General features: G+C 42.4%; 4 protein-coding genes across 8 annotated transcripts in view; 1 reads left to right on the top strand and 3 right to left on the bottom strand.

Annotated features, from left to right (window-relative positions):
* Positions 1-579: 579 nt before the first annotated feature.
* LOC308112158 (uncharacterized protein) lies at positions 580-6,975 on the bottom strand (the record flags this gene model as incomplete). Its single annotated transcript, XM_080467436.1, has 17 exons — positions 580-683; positions 784-817; positions 1,051-1,064; positions 1,167-1,265; positions 2,416-2,479; positions 3,489-3,520; positions 3,654-3,777; positions 4,056-4,215; positions 4,344-4,476; positions 4,588-4,638; positions 4,799-4,839; positions 4,967-4,992; positions 5,098-5,246; positions 5,362-5,499; positions 5,593-5,740; positions 6,027-6,218; positions 6,360-6,975. 17 exons carry the CDS (start codon positions 6,973-6,975, stop codon positions 614-616), a joined length of 2,091 nt encoding a protein of 696 aa, XP_080323562.1. The 3' UTR covers positions 580-613.
* Positions 6,976-8,747: 1,772 nt separating this feature from the next.
* Positions 8,748-12,425, top strand: c8a (complement component 8, alpha polypeptide). The gene is made up of 11 exons (XM_080473076.1): positions 8,748-8,939; positions 9,055-9,163; positions 9,274-9,418; positions 9,548-9,695; positions 10,269-10,458; positions 10,537-10,719; positions 10,934-11,174; positions 11,266-11,397; positions 11,574-11,731; positions 11,834-12,059; positions 12,232-12,425. The coding sequence occupies exons 1-11, from the start codon at positions 8,830-8,832 to the stop codon at positions 12,381-12,383; spliced, it is 1,794 nt and encodes a 597-aa protein (XP_080329202.1). The 5' UTR covers positions 8,748-8,829; the 3' UTR covers positions 12,384-12,425.
* Positions 12,426-12,472: 47 nt separating this feature from the next.
* On the bottom strand, positions 12,473-18,986 carry c8b (complement component 8, beta polypeptide). Of its 2 annotated transcripts, none has more exons than XM_080459398.1 (13): positions 18,769-18,986; positions 18,589-18,697; positions 18,211-18,358; positions 17,100-17,247; positions 16,601-16,742; positions 16,324-16,456; positions 15,418-15,615; positions 15,095-15,335; positions 14,789-14,917; positions 14,550-14,713; positions 14,018-14,171; positions 13,079-13,150; positions 12,473-12,956 (listed from the first exon to the last, which is right to left on the bottom strand). In XM_080459398.1, exons 1-13 carry the CDS (start codon positions 18,821-18,823, stop codon positions 12,802-12,804), a joined length of 1,848 nt encoding a protein of 615 aa, XP_080315524.1. In that variant the 5' UTR covers positions 18,824-18,986; the 3' UTR covers positions 12,473-12,801. The 2 variants fall into 2 exon arrangements, with proteins under 2 accessions (XP_080315524.1, XP_080315525.1); XM_080459399.1 differs by having other exon boundaries at positions 12,661-12,956; positions 18,301-18,358; positions 18,769-18,777.
* Positions 18,987-19,764: 778 nt separating this feature from the next.
* The window catches only part of LOC308117988 (disabled homolog 1-like), a 46,093-nt gene continuing 43,853 nt past the window's right edge, over positions 19,765-22,004 (bottom strand). For all 4 annotated transcript variants that reach the window (XM_080477143.1, XM_080477142.1, XM_080477144.1 and 1 more), the window contains 2 exons: positions 21,811-21,917; positions 19,765-21,499 (listed from right to left, as the gene is read on the bottom strand). In XM_080477143.1, the coding sequence (XP_080333269.1) occupies positions 21,828-21,917 (90 nt within the window). In that variant the 3' untranslated portion in view covers positions 19,765-21,499; positions 21,811-21,827. The remainder of the gene's footprint in view (positions 21,500-21,810; positions 21,918-22,004) is intronic.

The raw sequence follows: 22,004 nt of genomic DNA, 5'->3' as shown, positions 1-22,004 counted from the left end.
TTGGAGTCAACCAAAGGACACTGCATACTAACGGAGCTTCATCTTCGAGGGAATAGTGATGAACGCGTGATATGCGGGTTTTAACGGTGTGGACACTATAATTTCATATGTAGGACGCTTTGGATTTTCTTTTTAATAATACAGATAATAGCCTTCTCTGAAAAAGTTCTAAATGCCAAATATCCTGAAAATGTCATGCAAAAATAACCATTTTTCAAACCCTAACAGTGAGTTTTATTTCAAACGACATCATGCACATTGAGATTTTTATTAATGGAACAAACAAACCCCTCGAAAAACTAAATGCAAACGACATTTTTACAGAAAACAAAACCAAATCGGTGTACCGTTCATTCTTCATTTTGTACCATTTAAGAACAAAGTTTGATCCAACAACTTTCTAAAGTGATTACAGCAAAAAAATGTGAAGAAAACAAAAAACTATACTGTATTCACAACAACAAAATAAATGCCATCACATCGTGATACAGTCACACCAGAATTCACAGTAGTTTCTTTTCGCTAAAGCAGAGGGGGGGGGGGGCAAAAACCTTAAATAAGTGTCGAAATTCTTAAAGCGCCTCCACGTGTGAAGATTCCCAGCCTGGGACGATCAGGTGGAGTCGGCGTACAGTGGCGGGGGAGGAAGTAACTCCAGATCGGTGAAGTCGACCTCTTGATCACTGTCGTACAAAACACAATTAAAACGTCCTGCGGGCGGAACGGAAATCCTCCGACAAGGCCGAGCCCCGGTGGCGGTCGGGAACGACGTCAAACACTCACGGGTACGGAGGCTCCTCCACCGCCTGCAGGAAGCCTGCAACGGAACAAGCAGCGGGTCACTTCACCTCTGGGACGTCTCACCAAACACCTCCACAGAGTGCATGGAGCAGATAAAACGCTCCTCGCAAGTGCTTTTCCGTTTCAGGCAGATGAGCAGCCGCCGTTTAGGGGACGGCGCCTTTTAAGCGAGACGTAAGCGGCCTCGTTTTCGCCCGGGCGTCAGTGAGAGGGACGGGAGTGGTGACGAGAGCAGAGGAGCAAACTTACTCGATGGTTCATCACTTCGAGAGGAAAAGAATCGTAGGGAAAGAAACAAAAGTTGTGTCATTAAAGCGGTCTCCACAGCAACGGGACATTGACATTTGAAAAGGAAGGCGCTTCACTTTGTTGGAGTTGTTCCGTCTTCGTCGGGGACGTCGCAGGCTTCATTGCCGCTCTGCTGAAAGAAGATGGCGAGTTTCTGCAGAGCTTCGTGTGTGGCCCTGAGGGGGTGAAGACGACATCGCTGACTCAGACTCATTGAGGAGCACCTGTGTAAAGCCATCACGGTCGTGAGAGAATAAATAAATAGCACACGTGAAGCTGTTGGTTCACTAGCGCGGTCTCTTGTATCTAAATTCATGTTTTCCTTCGACTCGTGAGCCCCAACATGTGTTTATGCTGCAGCGTGAAACAAGCTCAATTTTTCTGACAACTTCCTTCTTCGTTTAAATGACACGTGCAACTTATTTGAGGCCGCTTGAGATTATTCAGGCTCATACAGGTGGAGCCTTTAATACGCTGCAGGAATTACAATGAAGTTTCAGCGCTTTAGTCCCTCTGTTTGGCGTCACTATTTTCAGCTACTCTCCTGACCAACTGATTGTGTGCGTCTCCAGATGTACAGGGGAGAACGGAGTGTTGGAGGTGGCAGAGAGCATCATAAAGTGAAAACCTACCAACAATAAAAGGTCATCCGTATTTGTCAGGCCCACATCTGGCAACTTTAGCATTTCATTTCAAACCAATGATATTAAAACGTAGGACTGGCAAAAAAACATCCTTTGCCTCCAGACCACTCGATGGATGTGGTTTATTTGAAAATTTTAAACTATGAAAATATGTGGTAGTGCACAATTTAAAACTTATGACCAATGTAAGCCATATAAAAGTTAGTTTTTTTTTTAATACATTACAGAGGAGGATGGTGGTTCTCAATAGCCTGTAGCTCAGCTTTTACAGTGCTCCAGTGGGACATGTATCAAATTTAAAGATGTTTTACTCTCGGAATGGTAAAATACTCTTTACTGTGACTCTAAAGTATTCAAATATCCTCCAATAACACCGAGGCATGGTATTTCAGGTTAAAATAAGTGGACAGAGGAACTGGAAGTTGGTGGTCTGGCCCTCCAGCCTCCATCACGTCTGCAGCGGGTGGATTTGTCCGTTTGCTCTTTGTCCCATTCTTTTCAGAGTCTTCGCTTTTAACTTGAATGTACTGTTCCTCTGTGCTTTGACAACATTTAAGTGGTCCTACATTACCATACATCACAAGAAATGTACAAGAATGTCCTCACAGGTGCAGGGACACGTTTGCACGGACTGGAAGGGAGCCAAAGTATCTGCTTTGACACCTGTGTGTCTGAGACTTACTGCGTGTGCAGGTCTTCCAGGTTGGCATCGTTCAGCGTGTGCTGGGCACCGACATGAGCGCATGCTGTCAGAGCGAACACGTGAAGGACGGAGAGAGGTGCACGAGGGAGAGAGGGGGCACGGATTAAAAACTTGCGTAAAAAGGCGGTGGGATGGAAGAGAGAGAGAGAGAAAATGTACGGTGAAAGTGCACATCAAAAGGCCCGTGACAGTCTGCCGTATGTCACAGCAAAACATTAAACAACCACAAGCGGAGCCTGCACTTCCCTTCAAACCAGATTGGCTGGAAGGGTTGGGGGGGTGTAGGAGTATCTTTTGTGCTTGTGTTTTTACTTCAAAAAAAAAAGAAAGAAAAAAAAAAAAAAAAGGACCGGATATAAAATGTACTCACACATCTCAAGCAAGGAGGCAGTCTGCTGAGCAAAGCTGCTACACAGTGTGGAGAGAAAGGAAATCATTATAGTTCCTCCCGTTGCTACATATTCAGCTCGATCTTTCCGAGGAAATCACTTAAACATACTCTACTGTGCCCAACAGTCTGTCATCTTCGGAGAAATAACACTTCTAAATTTGAGCAGCTGAGAGGACAGCGAGGATCTTACTGGCTTTCACTGGACGGCGAGAGGGTCTCGTCTTCACAGGCCCACTCCTCGCTGTCGTCTGTGACTGTGGAGCCACAGAATGTTGTGATCAAGCCCAGCATGCATGCTGACGATAGGTGTTTGGCAGAGGAGCAGCCAAACCCCCCCCCCCCCAGCTTACATGAAACTCCTTCACAATCACAGAACAACATATGGCAGTACAGCAGACGATAACTGGTAGTTATTTCAGCGGTTCCGTCGCGACGGGATACTTATTGGGCCGTTTTTCAAAAGCTGTATAGTGTCACAGCGACTGCAAACTACTTGAATGGTCCAACACTGAAAAGTTGTATTTTGGGGCTAAACACTGCATCCCAACTTGATTTAAGCAAAAAAAAAAAAAAAAAACAACAACTAAAAGAAAAACCTAAAAATACACTCGATAAGTAACGCCCATGTATTACTTTACTGAAAGAACCAATTGACACTTACAGCTGCTTGTTTGAGCCAGGTGGCCTGAGGATCTGCAAAAATCAAAACGCATTGTGAGTGCCCAATCACGGCATACAGTGTGAAAGCTGGAAAAGTTACAAATACTGCTTTAAATAAAAAAAAAAAAATCGGCCAAATCACGTTATCAGCGAGATAAGGCGGTACCTGCTGCCGATGCTGACGTTATCCCCCTCCGCGCTGCCGCCGCGTCCAGCTGCTTGAGCCTTCTTGCCAAGTTCCAGCATCTCCTTGATATTGAGCTCCACGTTCATCACGGAGATATAACCATCTGCAACAAGCAAAGTGGGGCGTTGGATACGAACGCGATATCTACATTCCGGGATATTGAAATTAAAACTCATAGTTACAGTCTTATGTAGACTATTTCACAGTATTAGTTGGGCAGCTCGACCACCCATGGATAAAAAGTGTTTGATAGATTTTTTTTCTTCCAACAAATAAACACCTACAAGAACATCTTGTCCTTTCTTTATAAAATCTGGATTGTTTTTTTGATCTAACCGCAACAAAAACAACACAGCAGATTAGCGACAGGACTCAACTCACACTTGTGGTTGGCATCACGTGCCAGCCATTTGCCTTTGGGGCAGTTGGTGGTCCGGATGATGCTGACCGTGTCCCCGGTCGTCACGGGCAGGTCATGCTTCCGTACTTTATTGGCAACCTTCACCTTGGCGTGGTACAAGGGCTCTTCATCTCCAGTCACCTGCAGAGGCAGAGCCCTTCTTCCTCATTACAAGTCCGAGGAACAAGCTGCGCATCGGCCGTGCTAAACGGTTTCTGCGTCAGCGAAGCGGACCGAAGAGACGTCCGGGAAGGAACCGTCCGTCTTACTTTAAACTTCTTTCTCATTTCATGCTCCTTCTTCTCCCTCTCCTTTTGCTCTTTTCGTTCCTTCTCAAGACGGTGTTTCTCCCTCTTCTTCTGTTCCTTGTAATCAGCAGTGCTTGGGCTTTGGGGTTCCTTACTTTAAAAAAAAAAAAAAAAAAGAGGGAAGCTTTCAGACCCTTTAGGATAAGGCATTCAACCAGCTTGATTTACCACAAGATCAGTGAGAGGGGTGACACGCCAAACAAACCTGAGGACATGATTATAGGCCACATGAGCATGTTCTCCTGATACACTGCCCCTGCAGTTTGATTATCACAGTTAGAGAAAAATCAATGGCCATCTTCCATTTGGAAAAAAATCAATGTCAATGATAGAACACAGGAGCTGAATGATTGAGGGAAAAAAAAAAACACACACAAAAAAAAAAAAAAAACAGCCCAACAACAAACAACACCTACCACGGATTCCGCGGCCATTTGTTGACAGACAGCTCTTCCTTCTTAAAATAAGCACAGGTTTTCTTAATTTACCATAAATCACTGCTGGAGCACATTGTTTATTCATTGCACAAAATAGCTCTTTCAACTGAGACGATTAAATACTCAATTTAAATTTAAATGAGTTACCATTGCGTGGTTGCCAGTATATGCATCTGTCAAAAAAACAAACAAACAAACAGAGAAGTTAAATTGTGGACAATAAATGCCTGCAAATAGGCTTTCTGCTGAATGAAATGTGCATCCATAAGGATCCTCACTCTTCACGCTGCCTTCTTGTTGCCTTGAGTTCTGGTCCATGAATTTGTTGACGCTTTCAACATCCTCGTAAACATTATCATACGTCTCGTAGTAACTGTCCGGTTGGTAAACACTGGCGGAGGACAAAAGCGTAAAGAGATCACTTGTACTTGGAAAACAACGTGCGTGTCGATTCCAGTTCCTATCAAGCTCACCACCAACGTGTTTGAATGCCATCACTCCACGCTGCATGGCCACTAAGCTCTGATTCCTCTGGGACAGACTGGCACTCGGCAGCTGCCAGATCAGTCTCATCAGACTGAGATTTGGAAAAGGAATCTAGGAGCGCCTCCTCGCTCTGGGACCACGGCTCTGGCAAAGCGGGCTCTGGGAGCTCTGACAGGTTTATTGGTTCAGGGAAGCTGCCGGGACGGAAAGATATTATGTTTGGACTGCCAGGGTTCAGATCTTGGATGACAGAACTCCCGCTGGCCTCGGCAGTATTACATGCTGACAAGTCCGGCTGTGGACCCTCGCTGTCGGTGACCCTGAAGTTGTCGGGTGCGTGACCGTCGGCACTGACAAAGTCCAAAGGCTCCAGTTCGGGGGCAGCGACATCCACGGCTTCACCCTCAGCTGTTTCAGTCTCCATGTCCGGAAATTCTGGAACGTCCAGCAAAAGGGGGGATGGGTGCTCAGATTCTGGCTCCTCACTTGGTACTTGGCTTGGACGTGGCGACACCTCTGTAAAAAAAAAAAAAAAAAGAGAGCAAAAGCAGCACTTCAACAGATGCTCAGGCTCGCCGCGAATGAGAATAATAAACCGGAGTGACGCTAGTGCACAGTGGGTCATCTCCAAGCTAAACAACCAAAGCCACAAAAAAGGGAGACGCAAAAACTTCAATGTTTCAAAGAACTGAAAAAGCAAAAAAAAATAAAAAATACATACTGCTGACGTTGGGGTTGTGATAACCACCGAGATCTACTAATGGGGGCCTGGTGGGTTTGGCTGGCGGTGGGCCCAGAGTCCTCAGGTCAGGTAAAGTCTTCCTCAGAGCGACACACAGTGATCGAGACGCTCCAGTCTTCCCTGAGAGATGTCGAGCTTTTCCTCGCCCAAGCTGCTTATCTAGATTCTGCCCTTGAAGACAAAGACCAACGCGAGTGCTTCTATATACTTCATGAATAGTTTTAGTCATTTAAAATGAGCAAGTACACAGTAAATAGAGGCAGGTTATATTAACAGAAAGTCAAGAGACGAATATTAATGAATGCAACTTACTGCGAGCAGAGGTGCTGGCTTTGAAGAAGGGCCGGGCTGAAATGCAGGCGAGGTGGGGAAGAGACACCGGCGGTGGTACCGGCAGGTCAGCCCAACAATTCTCAGTGTACTTTGGGGGCGAAGGCAATTCTTTATCTCTGGAGGCGCCGTCAGGGGAATGCAGCATTTTAGATCGGTTGGGATTTAGCATTTGCTTGCATGAAAACTTCTTCTTGGCCTTCTCCAAAGTGCTCATAATCCTGTTGTCAGAGTTTAGGCTCGTTTCTGTAGGAGGAGGGGTGTATATGATGTCCGGGCTGGAGAGGTGGCACTCGGCTATGGACTGGTCACTTTGGAGCGCGACTTCCTCCTCGGAGGCTTGCGTCTCCGCTGAAGGCAACTCGCAGGGTGCGCTGCAAGGCCTGACGGCTGGATGAGAGTGTGTGGGCTCCTTTCCATTCTCTTCGCCGACCTTTGATGATTTAGCGGACCTGAAAGGAAGCAGCAGAGCCTTCTTCTTGATTTTGCACTGTGGCAAGACTTCCTTCTCTGCCTCTGGTTCCAGTCTTTGCTCCTTTTTGGCTGGCGCTTCTGTCGTCTGATCTCTCACAGGCAGAGCAGGAAGCACCAAAGGCATGCATCGGTCTCTGAGAGAAGTCTTTTTTGTGCTCTCTCCACTAGACAACAATGGCGGGGAGGTCCGCTGAGGCTGTGGCGGGAAGGAAATTGGCCGTCTGCCTCCAGATGCCCGCTGTCCATCTCGATAGAAGACAGAGGGAACCACCAACGTCTTGCTTTCTAGAGCAATATTAATACTGTTAACCACAGAGCTGCAGTGACCTCCAGGAGGCGGGAGGCGTTTGGGTTTCTCAGCGACAGCTGGCCGGCTGCTTCGAGACTGAGCCAGGAGGGCCTCTTCTTGAAATTTGGCCCTCAGTGCTTTAAAGTTGATTGAGCCCTCCTGGAAAAAAAAAAAAAAAAGAAGAAAAGGAAAGGAAAAAAAGATTGAAAGAAATGGCTATAGCATTCCCAGGTAATTCAGTTGAGGAAGATAAAACAAATGCTGGCCTGCCAAACTTACAATTTGGGTTTCAGTACTATCAAAGCAGATAATTTGAATAGAAATATAGATTTAAGCAACTTCTAACCTAGGAGAATAAATATATATATTCACAGTGTTCGTTTTTTTTTTTTTTTTATTCTTGACATTGTTAAATTCAAAATAATTGTCAGATTGTCAAAACGGCATGAAGTGCAAACAATAAAAGCCATGGATTAACAAACTACTCAGCAAATCAATTGTTTCAGATGATCGTCTGATTATTCTTAATTTCAAGGAAAAAAGACATATTTCCAAATTCTGAGCAACACAAGAGTTTTACTTTACAGCTTGTGAGAGGCGTATGAAAGCTTGGACAGATACCGCAACAACTATGACCTTGTTTTCCTTAAAAAAAAAAAAAAACTAAACAGTGAGACAGCGAAGCTATGTGTATTTTTTGTCCCTCACATATAAAACAACAAAACAATGATAGGGAAGCTATGAGGCTAAGTCTGGATTCAACCTGGCTGAGCCAGAGGAAAACTCTTTACATTTACCTCTTCCATTGCAGCTCGTGTTGTTCATTGTTCAGGACTGCGCATCTCGAAAGTGTCCAAAGCTCTTCGTGACGCCATCGACAACTTTAGGAACTTTAAATAGATAAAACTCATCACACTGCTGCGACGCTAATCACGGATGGACAATTTGAAGGCGCCGCGAGGCGTGACGCACCTGCGCTACCTGAGACGTACGTACGTACGTGATTACGTAATTTATGGGCGAATCAGAAGCGTTTACTATTAATAATACTAATACTAATACTAATACTAATACTAATACTACTAATAATAATAATAATAATACACTCGTTCAGTCTAATTTTTTCTTTAAATTATACTTTATTTTGTAATTTATGTAATAATTTATCTTTATTTTTGGTTATAATTCAATACAGAATTTACAAAATCTCTTCACTTTAACTGACCAAGAAAAAGAAAAACGGAAGCCAGTGGCTTATTTATGCCTTACCTATAGATTCTGCGGAATAACCTAGAATTTACAAACAAAATCCTAAAACAACTAAACCAACAACAGAAGAAAAAAACCTTATCATCATATTGTCAAATGGTACAACCTGCATGAATGGTGCTATACAAATAAAGGCAGATAGAGTGATTGAACGTAACTCTTGGTGTTTGGGCATAAAGCGACAGAATGGCTCATTTAAAAAAAAGAAAGTTTGTTTGGGCAAAGACAGGACATACAGGTTAAGGATCATTAAAACATAAAAACTTTCCCAACTGTTGTAAGAGCATGTGTTTGCTCTTGATCAATCATTACCTCTGGTCTGTAAAGACTGCAGTGAAAGAACATCCCCTTGGATCACAACAGCTGTTTTGTGATGAGGCACTTGGGCATTTAGGACGAGTTGCTAATTTTTTTTTAAAAATGGGGATATTTATTCATTTACTCCTGGCTTCATGCACACTGCATCTGCTCAACAATTTTATCACAACTGTGAACGCGACCAGGAGGCCATGGACAACTGCAGATAACAGGTGCAGTATTCCCTACTTCACTACTTATTAGCTTGATAGCTGTGATTTATTGTAGCCCATTCACCTTGGTTCATTACAAGTTAAACTAAGATGGTAATAATGTTTTATGGGCCAGTTGGGTAGCGGCAAGAATGGCCCGATCTGTGAACAGACCCATACCCATCAACTGTCAGCTGGGAACCTGGTCATCGTGGACAACATGTGACACCTGTACAGACAAAAGGGTGAAGATGTTTTCACACTCAACTGCATGCAGCAGTCATTTTAGGTTGTTAAATGAAATGATGGTTGAAACATGACAAGTGATTTCAGCTAATTGCGAACCATGTCTTAGTCCCGTTTCCGATACCTTGAGAGACCTTCTCAGTTTGGTGGCACAGACTGCATTGAGACGCTGTGGGGGACGTTTGCATGTCCCGAAGCATCACCGTGTCAGGTGAAGGATTATTGTGGAGATAGTTTCACCTGCAAGGAGACAGGTAAGTCACTTCTACAAACACTTTCTGTTTGAGGTAATCTATCCATTAGCATTTCAACAAACATGCAGGACATGTTATATGTTTTTTGGGGAGTTGAGGTTCCGTGTGTGTCTGTGTGTACTTGTCTAGGGCGCTGCATCAGCCAGTCACTTCGCTGTAACGGAGAGTCTGACTGCGATGACTTCTCTGATGAGGAAGGATGTGAAACTTTCAACCTGAGAGAGGATAAATGCTCCACCCTCTTGCCAATCCCCGGTGCTGAACGTGGCACTCAGGGGTACCTCCAGCATATAGCTCACCAACATTTCATCAACTAACATACTACAGTTTATATCACTTTCTGAGGTGGTGCACAGCAATGAATTACAACCACTAAATCCCAGTGCAACCAGGAAGTCACAACAAACACAACTTGGCCACTTTATAGATCACACACATACAAGAATTGTGATTCACTCCCAGACTTATTTCGAGAAGTTTGCTCAGCCCTCTCACCTTGTAGTGGGGATATATCTGATTTGACACTACTTATAGGCTTTTTCTGGGTTGAGTTTTCACGTTCACCCCATGTGTCCTTCCACCCACAGTCCTAAAACATGAATTTTAGGGTAACTGGTCACTCACTGTTTATGTGGTTGTCTGCTGGTGTTCTGTCTTCTCCCATAGTCAGCTGGGGTCAGCACCAGCAGCCCACACATGTGGATTGGATAAAATACTAAAGAAGATGGATGGATGGATGGATGGATGGATGGATGGATGGATGGATGGATGGATGGATGGATGGATAAAAAGGAATTTTGACAAACGAGAATTTTTCAATCACATCATTATTTCACATTGTCTCTTGTAGCTACAACGTCTTGACTCAAGACTTCGTCGATCAGGTACTTGATCCAAAGTACTTTGGAGGGCAGTGTGAATATGTCTATAATGGCGAATGGAGAAAATTCAGTTATGACGCTTTCTGTGAGAACCTGCACTACAATGAAGATGACAAAAATTACCGAAAACCCTACAACTACCATACCTACCAATTTGTGGTAATGTCATATTGTCAATCTTCAGTTTTTATTGAATTATAAAAAGCACATCCTGACATGAAATTTCACCTTTTGCAGGCTCAAGCTCGATCAGAGGGCTCTCACGAATATTATGAGGATATGATGAGCCTGGTGAATGCACGCAAGACAATGTCATCCCATAATGGGGGAGCCTCCTTCGGGATCTATTATGTGGAAGTGGGATTGAGTGGCAGCAAAGAAACAGAGTTTCTCAAAAACTTAACACAATACAAGAGCCAGGTATGATCCACTGTCCAAGACGTCGATATGTTGGCAACATCAACAATATCATACTGTGTTGATGTTAAACACTGTGTAAAGAAGCACACCAGTGCACGTCACAAACTTTTGAACCTCTTTGATCGGCTTTTGTTCAGTATGTTTTCAGTAGCAATGAAAGTGTTAAAAATTCAGGCCTTTAAAAAGGTTTGACTTTTTGCTTTCTCTTCCCTAGGACCTAGGATTTATTCGACTTTGGTCCAAAGTACAAACAGTCGTCTTCAAGATGAGAACTAATAAACTGATGCTCCACGAAGATTTCTACTTTTCCCTCATGGGGTTGCCAGAGCAATACGACTTTGGGGTGTACTCCCGTTTCCTCAACACATTTGGCACTCACTACGTTACAGAAGGGACCATGGGTGGGACCCTGGAATATGTCGCAGTCGTCAACAAAACGTCAATGGCGACATCAAGTACTGTGCATGCACTGGTTTGTTATTCTGTGTAATCCAATAGGAAATGTTATGTGAAACAAGCTTTTCCTCTCCTTCCTGATTCTGATAGATATTGATGGTGAACAAGCTGGACGATGCATTGGTGCATCCATTGGTTTGAGCTATCCACTTGGAAATTCTGCAAGTGGTCAATTCAAGTTGAAAGGAAAGTCATGTAATAAAGCGGGAAAGTTCAGCAAAGGTAAACCAAGCCCAAGTGTAAATGAGGTTCTTATTATTTGTGATGTACAATTAAATCTTCAATCTTAGCATAGCTTTATTTGTAACTATGTCTGATTTATATTCGTTGAATTAATGCAATATGCTTCAGCTCTATTACAAAAGATATGAAATATTCGTTTGTTTTGACATACACAGATAACGATGGCAGTTCATCTGTGGTAGAGGATGTGATCGCACTTGTAAAAGGAGGAGTGACAGACAGCAGCACTGGCCTGCTGGCTATCAGAAACCCTGAAACCTACAGAAAATGGGGTGCATCTCTCCAATACAACCCCGAACTCATAGAATTTGAGGTATAGCCACTTGGATATGAAGAATATATACTGTATATATATTTTCCATATGATTTTATGTCCTCTACTTTATCTCTTTGTCCCTCCTTCTCTCTGATCCAGACCATGCCCATTCATGAACTGGTGCGCCTCAGCACCGCTGCTGACCATGTAGGTGCTCGAGCCATCAACTTGCAGAAGGCTTTGGATGAATATCTTCAGCAGTTTGACTCCTGCCGCTGCGCTCCCTGTAGGCACAATGGGATCCCTGTCCTCTCAGGCACCTCCTGTGACTGCATCTGCCATGCAGGCTACCAGGGAGAAGCCTGTGAGGAGACACTCAGGAGAGGTGAGGTTCACCTAAACTACGGCCGTTTTTTCCACTTTGGACCAGAGGGGACAGAAGGGACATAAAGGAACAAAAGCTTAGCTTAATGACCAAAGCAAAAATTAAGAAAGTAAAACAAACAAAAAACCATTTGCATTCTGGTTCTAATCACTGTTTAAATTTTACTTGCCAGATACTAAGGAAGATGGTGCATGGTCTTGCTGGGCTTCCTGGTCATCCTGCACAGCTGGGAGGAAGACCAGGACAAGATCATGTAACAATCCTCCACCTGATGGTGGTGGAGCAACCTGCCTGGGCTCCTCTTCTCAGGCTGAGCGCTGTTGAAAAGACTCCTCTATTACATTCAGAATAAAAGAATACTGACTGAAAAAATGTGTCATGGCAATCTTTTTTTTTTCTTCTTTTCTTTTATTAAGCACCAGAGTGTCAGCATGTGACATTTTGTAGATTTCCCTAAAAGTGAAGGTTAAATCTGGCGTTAACGGAAGCTGAATTCAAGTCAGTGCTTTTGGCAAATGGGAGTTAAATGTTGCATAGAAGAGAAGCTAACACACATGGTTCCATATTTCTTCTGAAACACTCATTGGAAATGTCCCATTTCAGTGTTTATCAATTTTCTTTTAATGTAGATATGGATCGTTTATATCACACAAGCCATTTGACAGACAAATAAACCACAGCTGAACATATTGCCCAAGAAAGGCCTTGTGAGTTTTTATTAAATGTTTGTCTACATGCATTTCTAAAAGCACTCATTGGATTCTTGCTGCAGTCCTCTGCAGGTCATGCCTCCCTTGCTCGGCGCCGGATTGTTACACTCTCGACTCCGTGTCATTTTCTTTCCGCTGCAGGATGACCACGATCCCCAACAGCTCCAGCTGCCATCGATAGCTATTTCTGTGAGAGAGGGACAGTGGAACCGTATGTCATGTCTCTTGAGGCTCAGAGCAGGATTGGTGCACATTAGTAAAATAAATGGGAGTGTTTCTTTTTCTTTGTTTGGATTTAGGTTGACTTACCTTTTCGTCGTTGTGTGATTTCACAGCCCCGTCCAATGTAACCAACAGGACACACACAGTCACACCTCGTGCCTTTTGAGAAAGAACACAATATTTACTATATCAATGAACATATTATAATGATTATCAAATATTCCATTGAGAAACGTTCCCCTTTTCAACCAAAACCTCAAAAGCAATACACAGCTATGTATCAAAAAGGGGATATAGGGTATTATTGTCCTCATCTTCTGTTTCATACTTTGTGACTTTTTCCATGTTTGTCTTTTACCCTGTGTGTGCAGCATCATAGCTTGTATTTTGAGATCAGCCTCAATGTCTTGCAGGCCGCTGTTTTCCCTGGACGGTAAAGTAAATATCAATACAAAATGATGTGTACTGAGCTGACTTTAGCTTCAAACCTGGTCCAAACTCCATTCAGTAGAAAATCTGCTTAAACAAAGTCACTAGCTCGTGCAGCTTACCTCACTATTTGAGTCTTAGAAGCTGCCAGTTTTGTAATACACGTACATCAACCTTTTCCAAACTAGTGACCTCAGTCATTAGCCATGAGTCATTCTTAGTCCACATGTTGTTTTTTTTTCTTTCTAGGCCAGCTCTTGAAGATGCTGTCCACTTCTGTTAAAATAGTCTACATCCAGAATTGAACAGATCATAGTTTTCGTCCCTCATACCATAAATGTCCTGGTCAAGAGTGTGACTTGGGAAAACCTATTGATCCTACAAAACAAGACAATGTCATTCAAAAAAAAATGATAATATGAAAAATATGAGAAATAGTCTTCGTTTGACATAATTTTCTGAATCTTTAAAGCCCAAAATGTTCTTTAGGAAACACATCAAAAAGTAAAGCACAAGGCTCTTTTTTATAATGAACAATATAGGTGGAACGAAAAGAATGGGATTCAATAACATAAATGGTCATATTTGATGAATTACCTCTCAAAACAGCCACTCCATTGTTGTGACAAGGAGCACAACGACACGGGCTGGCTTCTGCCAGATACTCTGACAGGGCTCTCTTCAAATTTCTTTTCAGGGCGGCATGGTGGGAGAAGTCTCTGGAGGTCACCAACTCATACAGCGGGCGGGTCTGATGAAATCATAAAATACAACATGTGTTTGGAACGGGTACAACTGGAAATGCCCAGTGCAAAGTAATGAGGCCGTACTGAGTTGCCTATCTATTTGGCATACTTGTCATTTGCCACAGCTTTGAATTTCAATTCTCCATTGATAAGCTAAATTCTGTACTTTGTATCCGTGAAAGTGGGCCAATGGGGGTCACATCAATTAGTCAGGGAATATTCCTTGTGGAGAGCTTCATCACAGCCTCAAATTGAGATGAAATAGTTTAAAAGAGGAACAGAAATAGGTGGTAATTGCAGTGATGCCACAAGAGAATGTGGTGGAGAAGAAAGATAGAGACAAAGTGAGATAATGAGAAAGCATTTATCCAGAAAAAACTCACTGTTCTTCGAATAAAGTCAGGGTTGAAACGCACACCCTCGCCCCATAACCTCATCAGCGGTGGGGTTGGCAGCTTCTTAGACACCAAAGCAGTGATGGATTCACTGCTGCCTCCTTTTACAACAGCGACAAAGTCCTCCACCACACTGCCGCGGACTGTATCCTCTGGATGGAAACAGCTGATTTGTCAGACGTGCAGCAGAGGAAGTGAAAGAGATTTGTTCGTACATGCAACCTCACCTCCCATCTCATTCACGAAGCCGTCACAGGATCCACCTTGAACCCCGCCAGACACATAAACTCCATAAATGTTCACCCCAAGCCTGAGGCCTGCCTGCATACAGGAATTGTAGTCTTCCAAAGAATAATCTTCAGACAAGAAAAAGAGAGAAAACATATATATATATATATATATATATATATATATATATATATATATATATATATATATATATATATATATATATATATATATATATATGATTGAAAATCGTTTACTTAATTTCTTAGCACTGTATAGGAAAGTATATGTCTAATCAGTTTTACCTGTCCTTTCAAGCTTCTCCTTGTCCAAAATGATGGTGTGCTCATAGTCTCCCCCAAGGACTGCTTCAGTGACATAGTGGGTGCCATAGTCTCTGTAGATTTGTCTGTACTCCCCATAAACGTAAGACTGCGGCAGAGAGCGCAGGCGCTGCAGAAACTCAGGGTGAAGCATCAAATCTTCTGACTTCAGCATATACTGGGCCAGCTCCAGTTCTGCTTTGGCTCTCACAAAGCTGTTGGTCTGGCAGGTCAGAAATATCAGGTGAAAACATGCCTGGTTGGTACGGTGTTAAATGGTGCACCATCAGTCTCTGAAATGTCACCTTGCCAGAGGCTCTTCGAATCTTCTGAACGAACCTGGTGTTTTTGGCTTTGTTGAAGTTGAAGCCAAACTCAAATACACCTGGAATAGCAAAGCCAAAGCTGACAATGGTTTGTGTCATCCGTTCCTTCATGGTGTAGTCCATGTAATCAGAGTATGTTTCAAAAGACTGCAGGGTAAAATCATATGAGCCTTTTGTCTGTGGAAAACACAAATGTTTTAAGAAATTAATGACCATGGCACTTAGGGCTATACATATGTAATTGTGGGATGTTGGATTGAGATTATAATCATTCATCGGGGTGGCGTTACTAAAAGAAACAATTAGAAAAAACGGTGATGCATGTTTTTTGATAAAGGTAACTGTGGTTTCCTAGTCATTTACAGAGAGACCTAACACAACATGGAGACCTGACCTGATGCATCAGTGGTGCAGCGATGAAAGCTGCAGCTGCCTTTTGGACAAAGTAACATTTGATTGCAAGCCACACTGTAAATGTGCCATTACATGCATACTGAGGGCTATAAAGGGCTACAAATGGAGGACTTGGCTCAATGTATTATGTACCACAGGCATTATTAAATATGGCATAAAGTTGCAGGTACTTTTGTTGGAAATGTTTGACTTGTTCAGGATATTTTTCAAAAGATATTCCATTGAATATGAACTTTGTAATTTATCATTTTGATCTCTTTGCATTAAAGCCATAAATAACATTTGGAATTGTCCAAACATTTCTACTCATCGCTTATTTATGCTTTCATTTTAGTGCGTTTGTCCCACTTGAAATCCAATTGCTGTTTGAGTTTGACACCCCTGCATCAGATGTGATGAAAATGTGAGTAAGGAAATGACGTACTTTATCAAATCTCATGAGATAAACGTACAATTCTTTATCAGTCTTACCTGTAAAGTGTACTGTTGTAAGTTATATGGCTTCCTGTATCGGACATCCTGGATGTAATGAGGCAGGCAGCTTCCAGCATAGTATCTGTTATCGAGCACCATTCCTTCCAGGTTACTGTTCAAGATATTTATTCTGACACAACAGTGACAGCAGCAGAATTAGAGAGAGCAGATTGCTTTGAAAAGAGCAGCATGTTTACATATTTAAACCTTAAAAAAAAAAAAAAGGAAAAATATGGGCTCTTTTAAGAGACAGGCTGAGGGAAACATGACTCACCCTTTGGCAAGGTTTTCAATTCCCCAGTACTCCTCGGTCGCCTGACTGCAGGGTTTGGGAACCTTCCTGCAGCCAGCTTCATCTGACATGTCGCCACAGTCATCCTCTCCATTACACTGCAGAGTCCTATGGATACAGCGACCTGAAGGACACGCATGAAGTGTTTGACCCCCTTTCATCAAAACGCATTTGTTTGCTATCTCGTGAATAAAATGTTGGAAATCACTCTCCGTAGTCTCGGTATGAAATAACTGTCATCAGCCAATTAACTGAGGCCAATATGGGGGTGTCAAACATTCACTCTGTGGGTTCTCAAAATCACACAAGAGAGTTTATTCTGGAGTTCTGGAGATAATTAGGTTACTTAATGGACCAAATTCAGAATCTTCCTCAATGCAAAGATGTTTCACTCAGACAAAAAAAAAAAAGAGTTTTAACGTTGGTTATCATACCACGACAGCAATCAATGCTGAAGTATTCAGATGTAGGGAGAGTGTACCTGTCTGGGCGCAGAGGAATCCCTCACACAGAGGAACATTGTCACAAGTGTAGCGGGCAGGAACGTCACAGACCTTCTCCTCCCTGTCAGAAAATTTGCACGGTTCCCCTCCGAACTGAGATGGCTGCTCCAGCTTGGCATAGCGATACTGCGTGGTTCAAGGAGACAAACACATAAACGCTCACAGAAACACGGGGGAGGGCTCACTATTACCCAATAAAGATGGCTCCGAACTGCCTCTAGGGACTGGTAACAGCTGAAATCACATTAGTGAGCCGTTTTCACTTTGTCATGTCAAGGTTATGAATCCGCCGCCTTGTAAAGGAGATGAGATAGAGCACTGGAGTACATCAAATGAGACCTTTTGCCAACTGTGGGCCCTCCTATCTAAAAGAAACAAATGCTGGCTGTTGAATACTTTATAATTATCACAATTAGTTGTTGCTCCACAAGCGTTCACAAATTTGAATATGATCTGACTATATGATAACTGCATGTCATGGTAACCAAGTCATCACAGTGGTATAAGTGTAATTTGGATGGTAGTTTAGTGGAGATTACCTATTAAATGTGTATTAAAGTAACCATATAGCATAATGTTGCAGTTGTCTGAAGGAGTTTGCATGTTCTCCGTCAGCCAGTGTAGGTTATGTTCAGGTACTAAATCTCATTTCCACAATCCAAATATGTCAAGAGACTTGGTGAATCAAAAGACATCTTTGCCAAGAGATATCAGCCGTTTCACCAAACGATTATATGGATCAGTGCAGCCGCTTGTGTTTGAATTTTAATGTGTAAGATTCTGTTAATGTGTGCAAACTTTTGTGATGTGATAAATAGCTTATTGCACATGTATGCAATTACATCTGCAGGAAATTTAGAGTCACCAATTCGCCTTAAGTGCGTGTTTTTGGAATGTGGGAGCAAACCAGTGCAAAGCACAGGAAGAACATGCAGACTCCAGACAGAAACACCCCCAACCAAACTGCAAGGAGAAAAGTGTGAACTTGTAATTCAAGTTGAATGCAAGTACACCAAGACAATTATGCTCAGAGAAATGTTGCTGTTTCAGTGCGCCACATCCCACTCTGAATGTCATTGTCATACTTACACTCTTTTTCTGACAGATGTCACAGCGTGACCATGTACTCCAATCTGATAAAACACAGTCCACCGGGTGAACTACCACTTGATCACCCACCGAGAGAGCTTGGCGAATCCCAGGGTGCTCGCTGCTTGCTGCTGTTTTGGCAACATTACTGAGAAACAACAACATTTAAACAGACAAGAACAGACTGATTTAAGGCGGATCTGTACAGACCGTGAGTGCAGTCACTTTTGGTTTGAGCATTATGGGTCTCAGGTCTTCTTTGACAGCCAACGACTAACATTATTTAATCTCAGCAAATTTTAAACTCAACCAGCGAATTAAAAGAAAATATTGGAAGTGTTCAAACCACAGAATGAAAGAGAGGAGTGCATCTCTTACCTCAGCAGTACAAAACTCAGAGTGACCTGTAGTAGTCTGCTGTGATCCCCCAGTGCACTCCTCTGCATCGCCACAGAAAGCATGGCTGTGTGTTGGGACTGACTCCGAACTGAGAGAAGACACTGCTCAGCTCTCAATGTAAACACACAACGATCAATACTGGCCTCAGTATGAACTCACCGCTGCCGCTAAAGCCAGAGGAGAAGCCAAATACACACAGTTGAACAGTCTTCATACGGAATTCGAGCTGAATTATCACAACACGTCCCGTCCATCACCATAACATGTGATACAAAATCGTTTACAAACAAAATAAGCTTTTCATGAAACAGGAACTTGGCAGGGATACAAGACGAGGTCATGAAGAAAATGTCTGGCAAAGACTTGTGTGTTTGAGTGATGTTTGTGTACTAGAGACCGTTAAACTTTGGTCATGTTCACTAACTTTGGGTTTTCCAGAATGGCACCATCACATGACTCAGCTGACTCAGTAAGAGGGAATGCGACAGTACTACTACACTGTCTAAACTTGACTTTTGTCTCTTTGAGCACCCTTCACTCATCTCAAAACACTTTAAATGTTTATCCTTTCGATTCAGGACAGTTCTGGTGTATTTGTCTTTACAGTATTGTGATTTTTCACCATAAACATGCTGCATGATTACACAATTTCATGATAATACATTTTTAAATGATCAAATATCTTAACAAAAAACAAATATTTGAGAAAAAGCCCAGACATAAATAAAAAAAAAACCGGATTGGCTGATCTGAACCTTTTCTTCTTTCATTCCTTTAAATTATTCAAGCACTCTTAAAACGTATCTGCTGAATGTGTTTATGACACTATTTAAACCAAAAACTAGCACCACTTCTAGCAGCAACAATGGAGAGAGGATTCTTAAACATGATTTATCATTTTGAAAATGCCAGCACTGCATTTTGCTGCTAAAAGTTCTGTATTGCTATTACTTGTAAGAAGTTAAATTATCATTGCAGCGATACTGTTCGAGTAAGACTCAGAATAAACCAGCTCTTTTTGACAGTCTGCATCGGGCCCCTCTACTCTATTTGTGTGTGTAGGGCAGCCTCTGTTGGCTGTTTATGTGGTTTAAAACATAATGGCTGTTCTCAAATTGGCCGCCGCGCACCTACGGAAATAAAAGCAAGTTCAATAATGGGAATCACATGATATTTTATTTGTGACTGAACAGTGGCATTGGTACAGTGTATGGGGAAAGTCATAGACGTACAAAAGTCCTTTTTTTTTTTTTCTCTTTTTCATGACAATTCTTAATTCCATAAATAAAATTTACAAAATATTTTTGGACTATTTCTCATTTTTCTCACACGAGCAGGGGTACAGTTACCATTCGTTATTGTAAGTCTAGCAGTTAATAGTGATATCTCTATTGTTCATATTATATAAAGTTGCCAGTCGTTTGGACCATTTCACTTCAGTGGAGCAGAGCAGACCTACAATATGCCTAAGTGCTTTGTTACAACAATGACCTGTTTACTGTATACAATGACCTGACAAGAAGAACAGTGACTACACAATAAAAATAAACCTGATAAGGCATCGAAATGCACTCTACTGTCTCTGAGCTTGTGATTATTAAGCCATGTCATATCAGAAAGAATCGATGTAGCTCACTTATTCAAGAAACCAAACAGAGATATGGTTCAGAGAGGCAAATTGTAAACAACGCGACCTCAGCTGGAAATGTAGAATATCAAAAAACAAAAACAAAAGATGCAGGAAAGTCTGCCTCCTATCGTTAAAAGTACTCATTTATTTTATTTCCCTTTATTTTCTTTCACTTTTCAAGTTCAGATTGAGTGAGACAGAAACAGCAGGCTTTATTTGAATGACCATGTAACACAGATTCACAGTTCATTTCTCACCGACCAAACAGACGACGCTTTCAGAGATTGAAAAATAAAAAATAAAAAAAAAGCAAGAGAAATGTCTGCGAAAGCGAAACAAACGTCCAGACGTCAAAAATGGAGGTGCTGGTGGGGCATTGCTTGAGAGAAACACAGGTAGTTGGCATTCAAGAGGCAGAGAGCTATCTTATGGCACAGAGGCTCAGGTATGGGGGACTGGGAAGATTCTTATTTACAAAATAGATGTTTGGCAAATTTTGATTTCCACATTGATGCCTCGGAGTCACCTTGCGATCTGGAATGACTCGATGCCATCAACTCAGAATTCACAGCTTATAAAATCAGAAAACAAAACCAACAAATCATAATTTTTTTGATCCGTTCCAGGCCCAGAAGGAAGGACAGTTCTGCTCACAGCAAGTCCGCTGAATCCACATCGGGTCTGTTCATGCAAATGGGCGAGTTGGTGGAGCAACACAATGAGAACATTTGGCAAATCCACCTGCTGTGTGCAGTCTTTGCTGGTGGCAGCTGACAAACCGAAGGTCATACAGTACGACTCTGCTCCTCTTCAAAGTTTCTCAAAAATAGCTTGCATCGTCAGTGTCGCCATGTTTGCGTTTGTTTTTAATCCTCACAGGTACAAACATGTTATTCCATTCCAGGAGGACGCAACCGCCTCCTGCTGTAGATTTTGGTCAAAGGTCACTTCCTGGTCAAAAGATTAATTGATTGGACGTCAAGTCAAAGTGTGGTCGTCATGCTGAGAAGTCCAGCATTGCACAGGATGTGGCCTCGGGAGGAAAGCAGATTCAGGATAGCCAGCTTATATCAGAACTGCCAAAATATCCTTTAAATGTTGGAAACAGAAATCCCAAAACAAAATAAAAAAAAAAAAATCTGTGTAATCCAGCTGTGGGAGATGCTGCTGCTCACAGTCTCTCATCACTCACTTCTTCTTTTCTTTTTTTCATTTATTTTTTTCATGAGTTTCTGTCCAGGCCTTGAGAGCTTCCATCCCCTGAAGGACAAACAGAACTCATTTAGTAAATCGCTCAGATGCGGTGGCGCAGTTATAAATCTCATCAGCAGGTGGCAACGTCGAACCTTCCTCAGCTTGACGTGTTGCAGAAAGGTGGAATGACAGATGTTTGACTAAAGCAAATTTTGTCTTCAAACTGAAAGCAGGCCATTCCATTTTACACACAATCAAGGCATATGCTCAGAGTTAAACATAAAGATAGTGCAAGGATGTGGGGAGAGAATAAAGAGGGTAAATGGTGATGATAGATAGGGAAATAATTATAAAGAAAAGAAAAATGTAATACTCACTCAGTGTGTGTTGTTCTCTAGCTGTCTTCCTGTGGACACGCCTGATCCTGTGGAGGATCAGGAGTTCCACAGGGTAGAGGAGACTCCGACCTGCCAACAGCACAGGTCTGAAAGAGGAAACACTGTTCAATATTCTCCTTTAGAATGCTTTTTTTTTTTTCTCCAATCAATATCAACAATTCACCAGCCCCTAA

This window comes from Lipophrys pholis (assembly GCF_963383615.2).
Source record: "Lipophrys pholis genome assembly, chromosome: 1".
Taxonomy (NCBI): domain Eukaryota; kingdom Metazoa; phylum Chordata; class Actinopteri; order Blenniiformes; family Blenniidae; genus Lipophrys; species Lipophrys pholis.
This window is presented reverse-complemented; position numbering and strand designations above follow the sequence as displayed.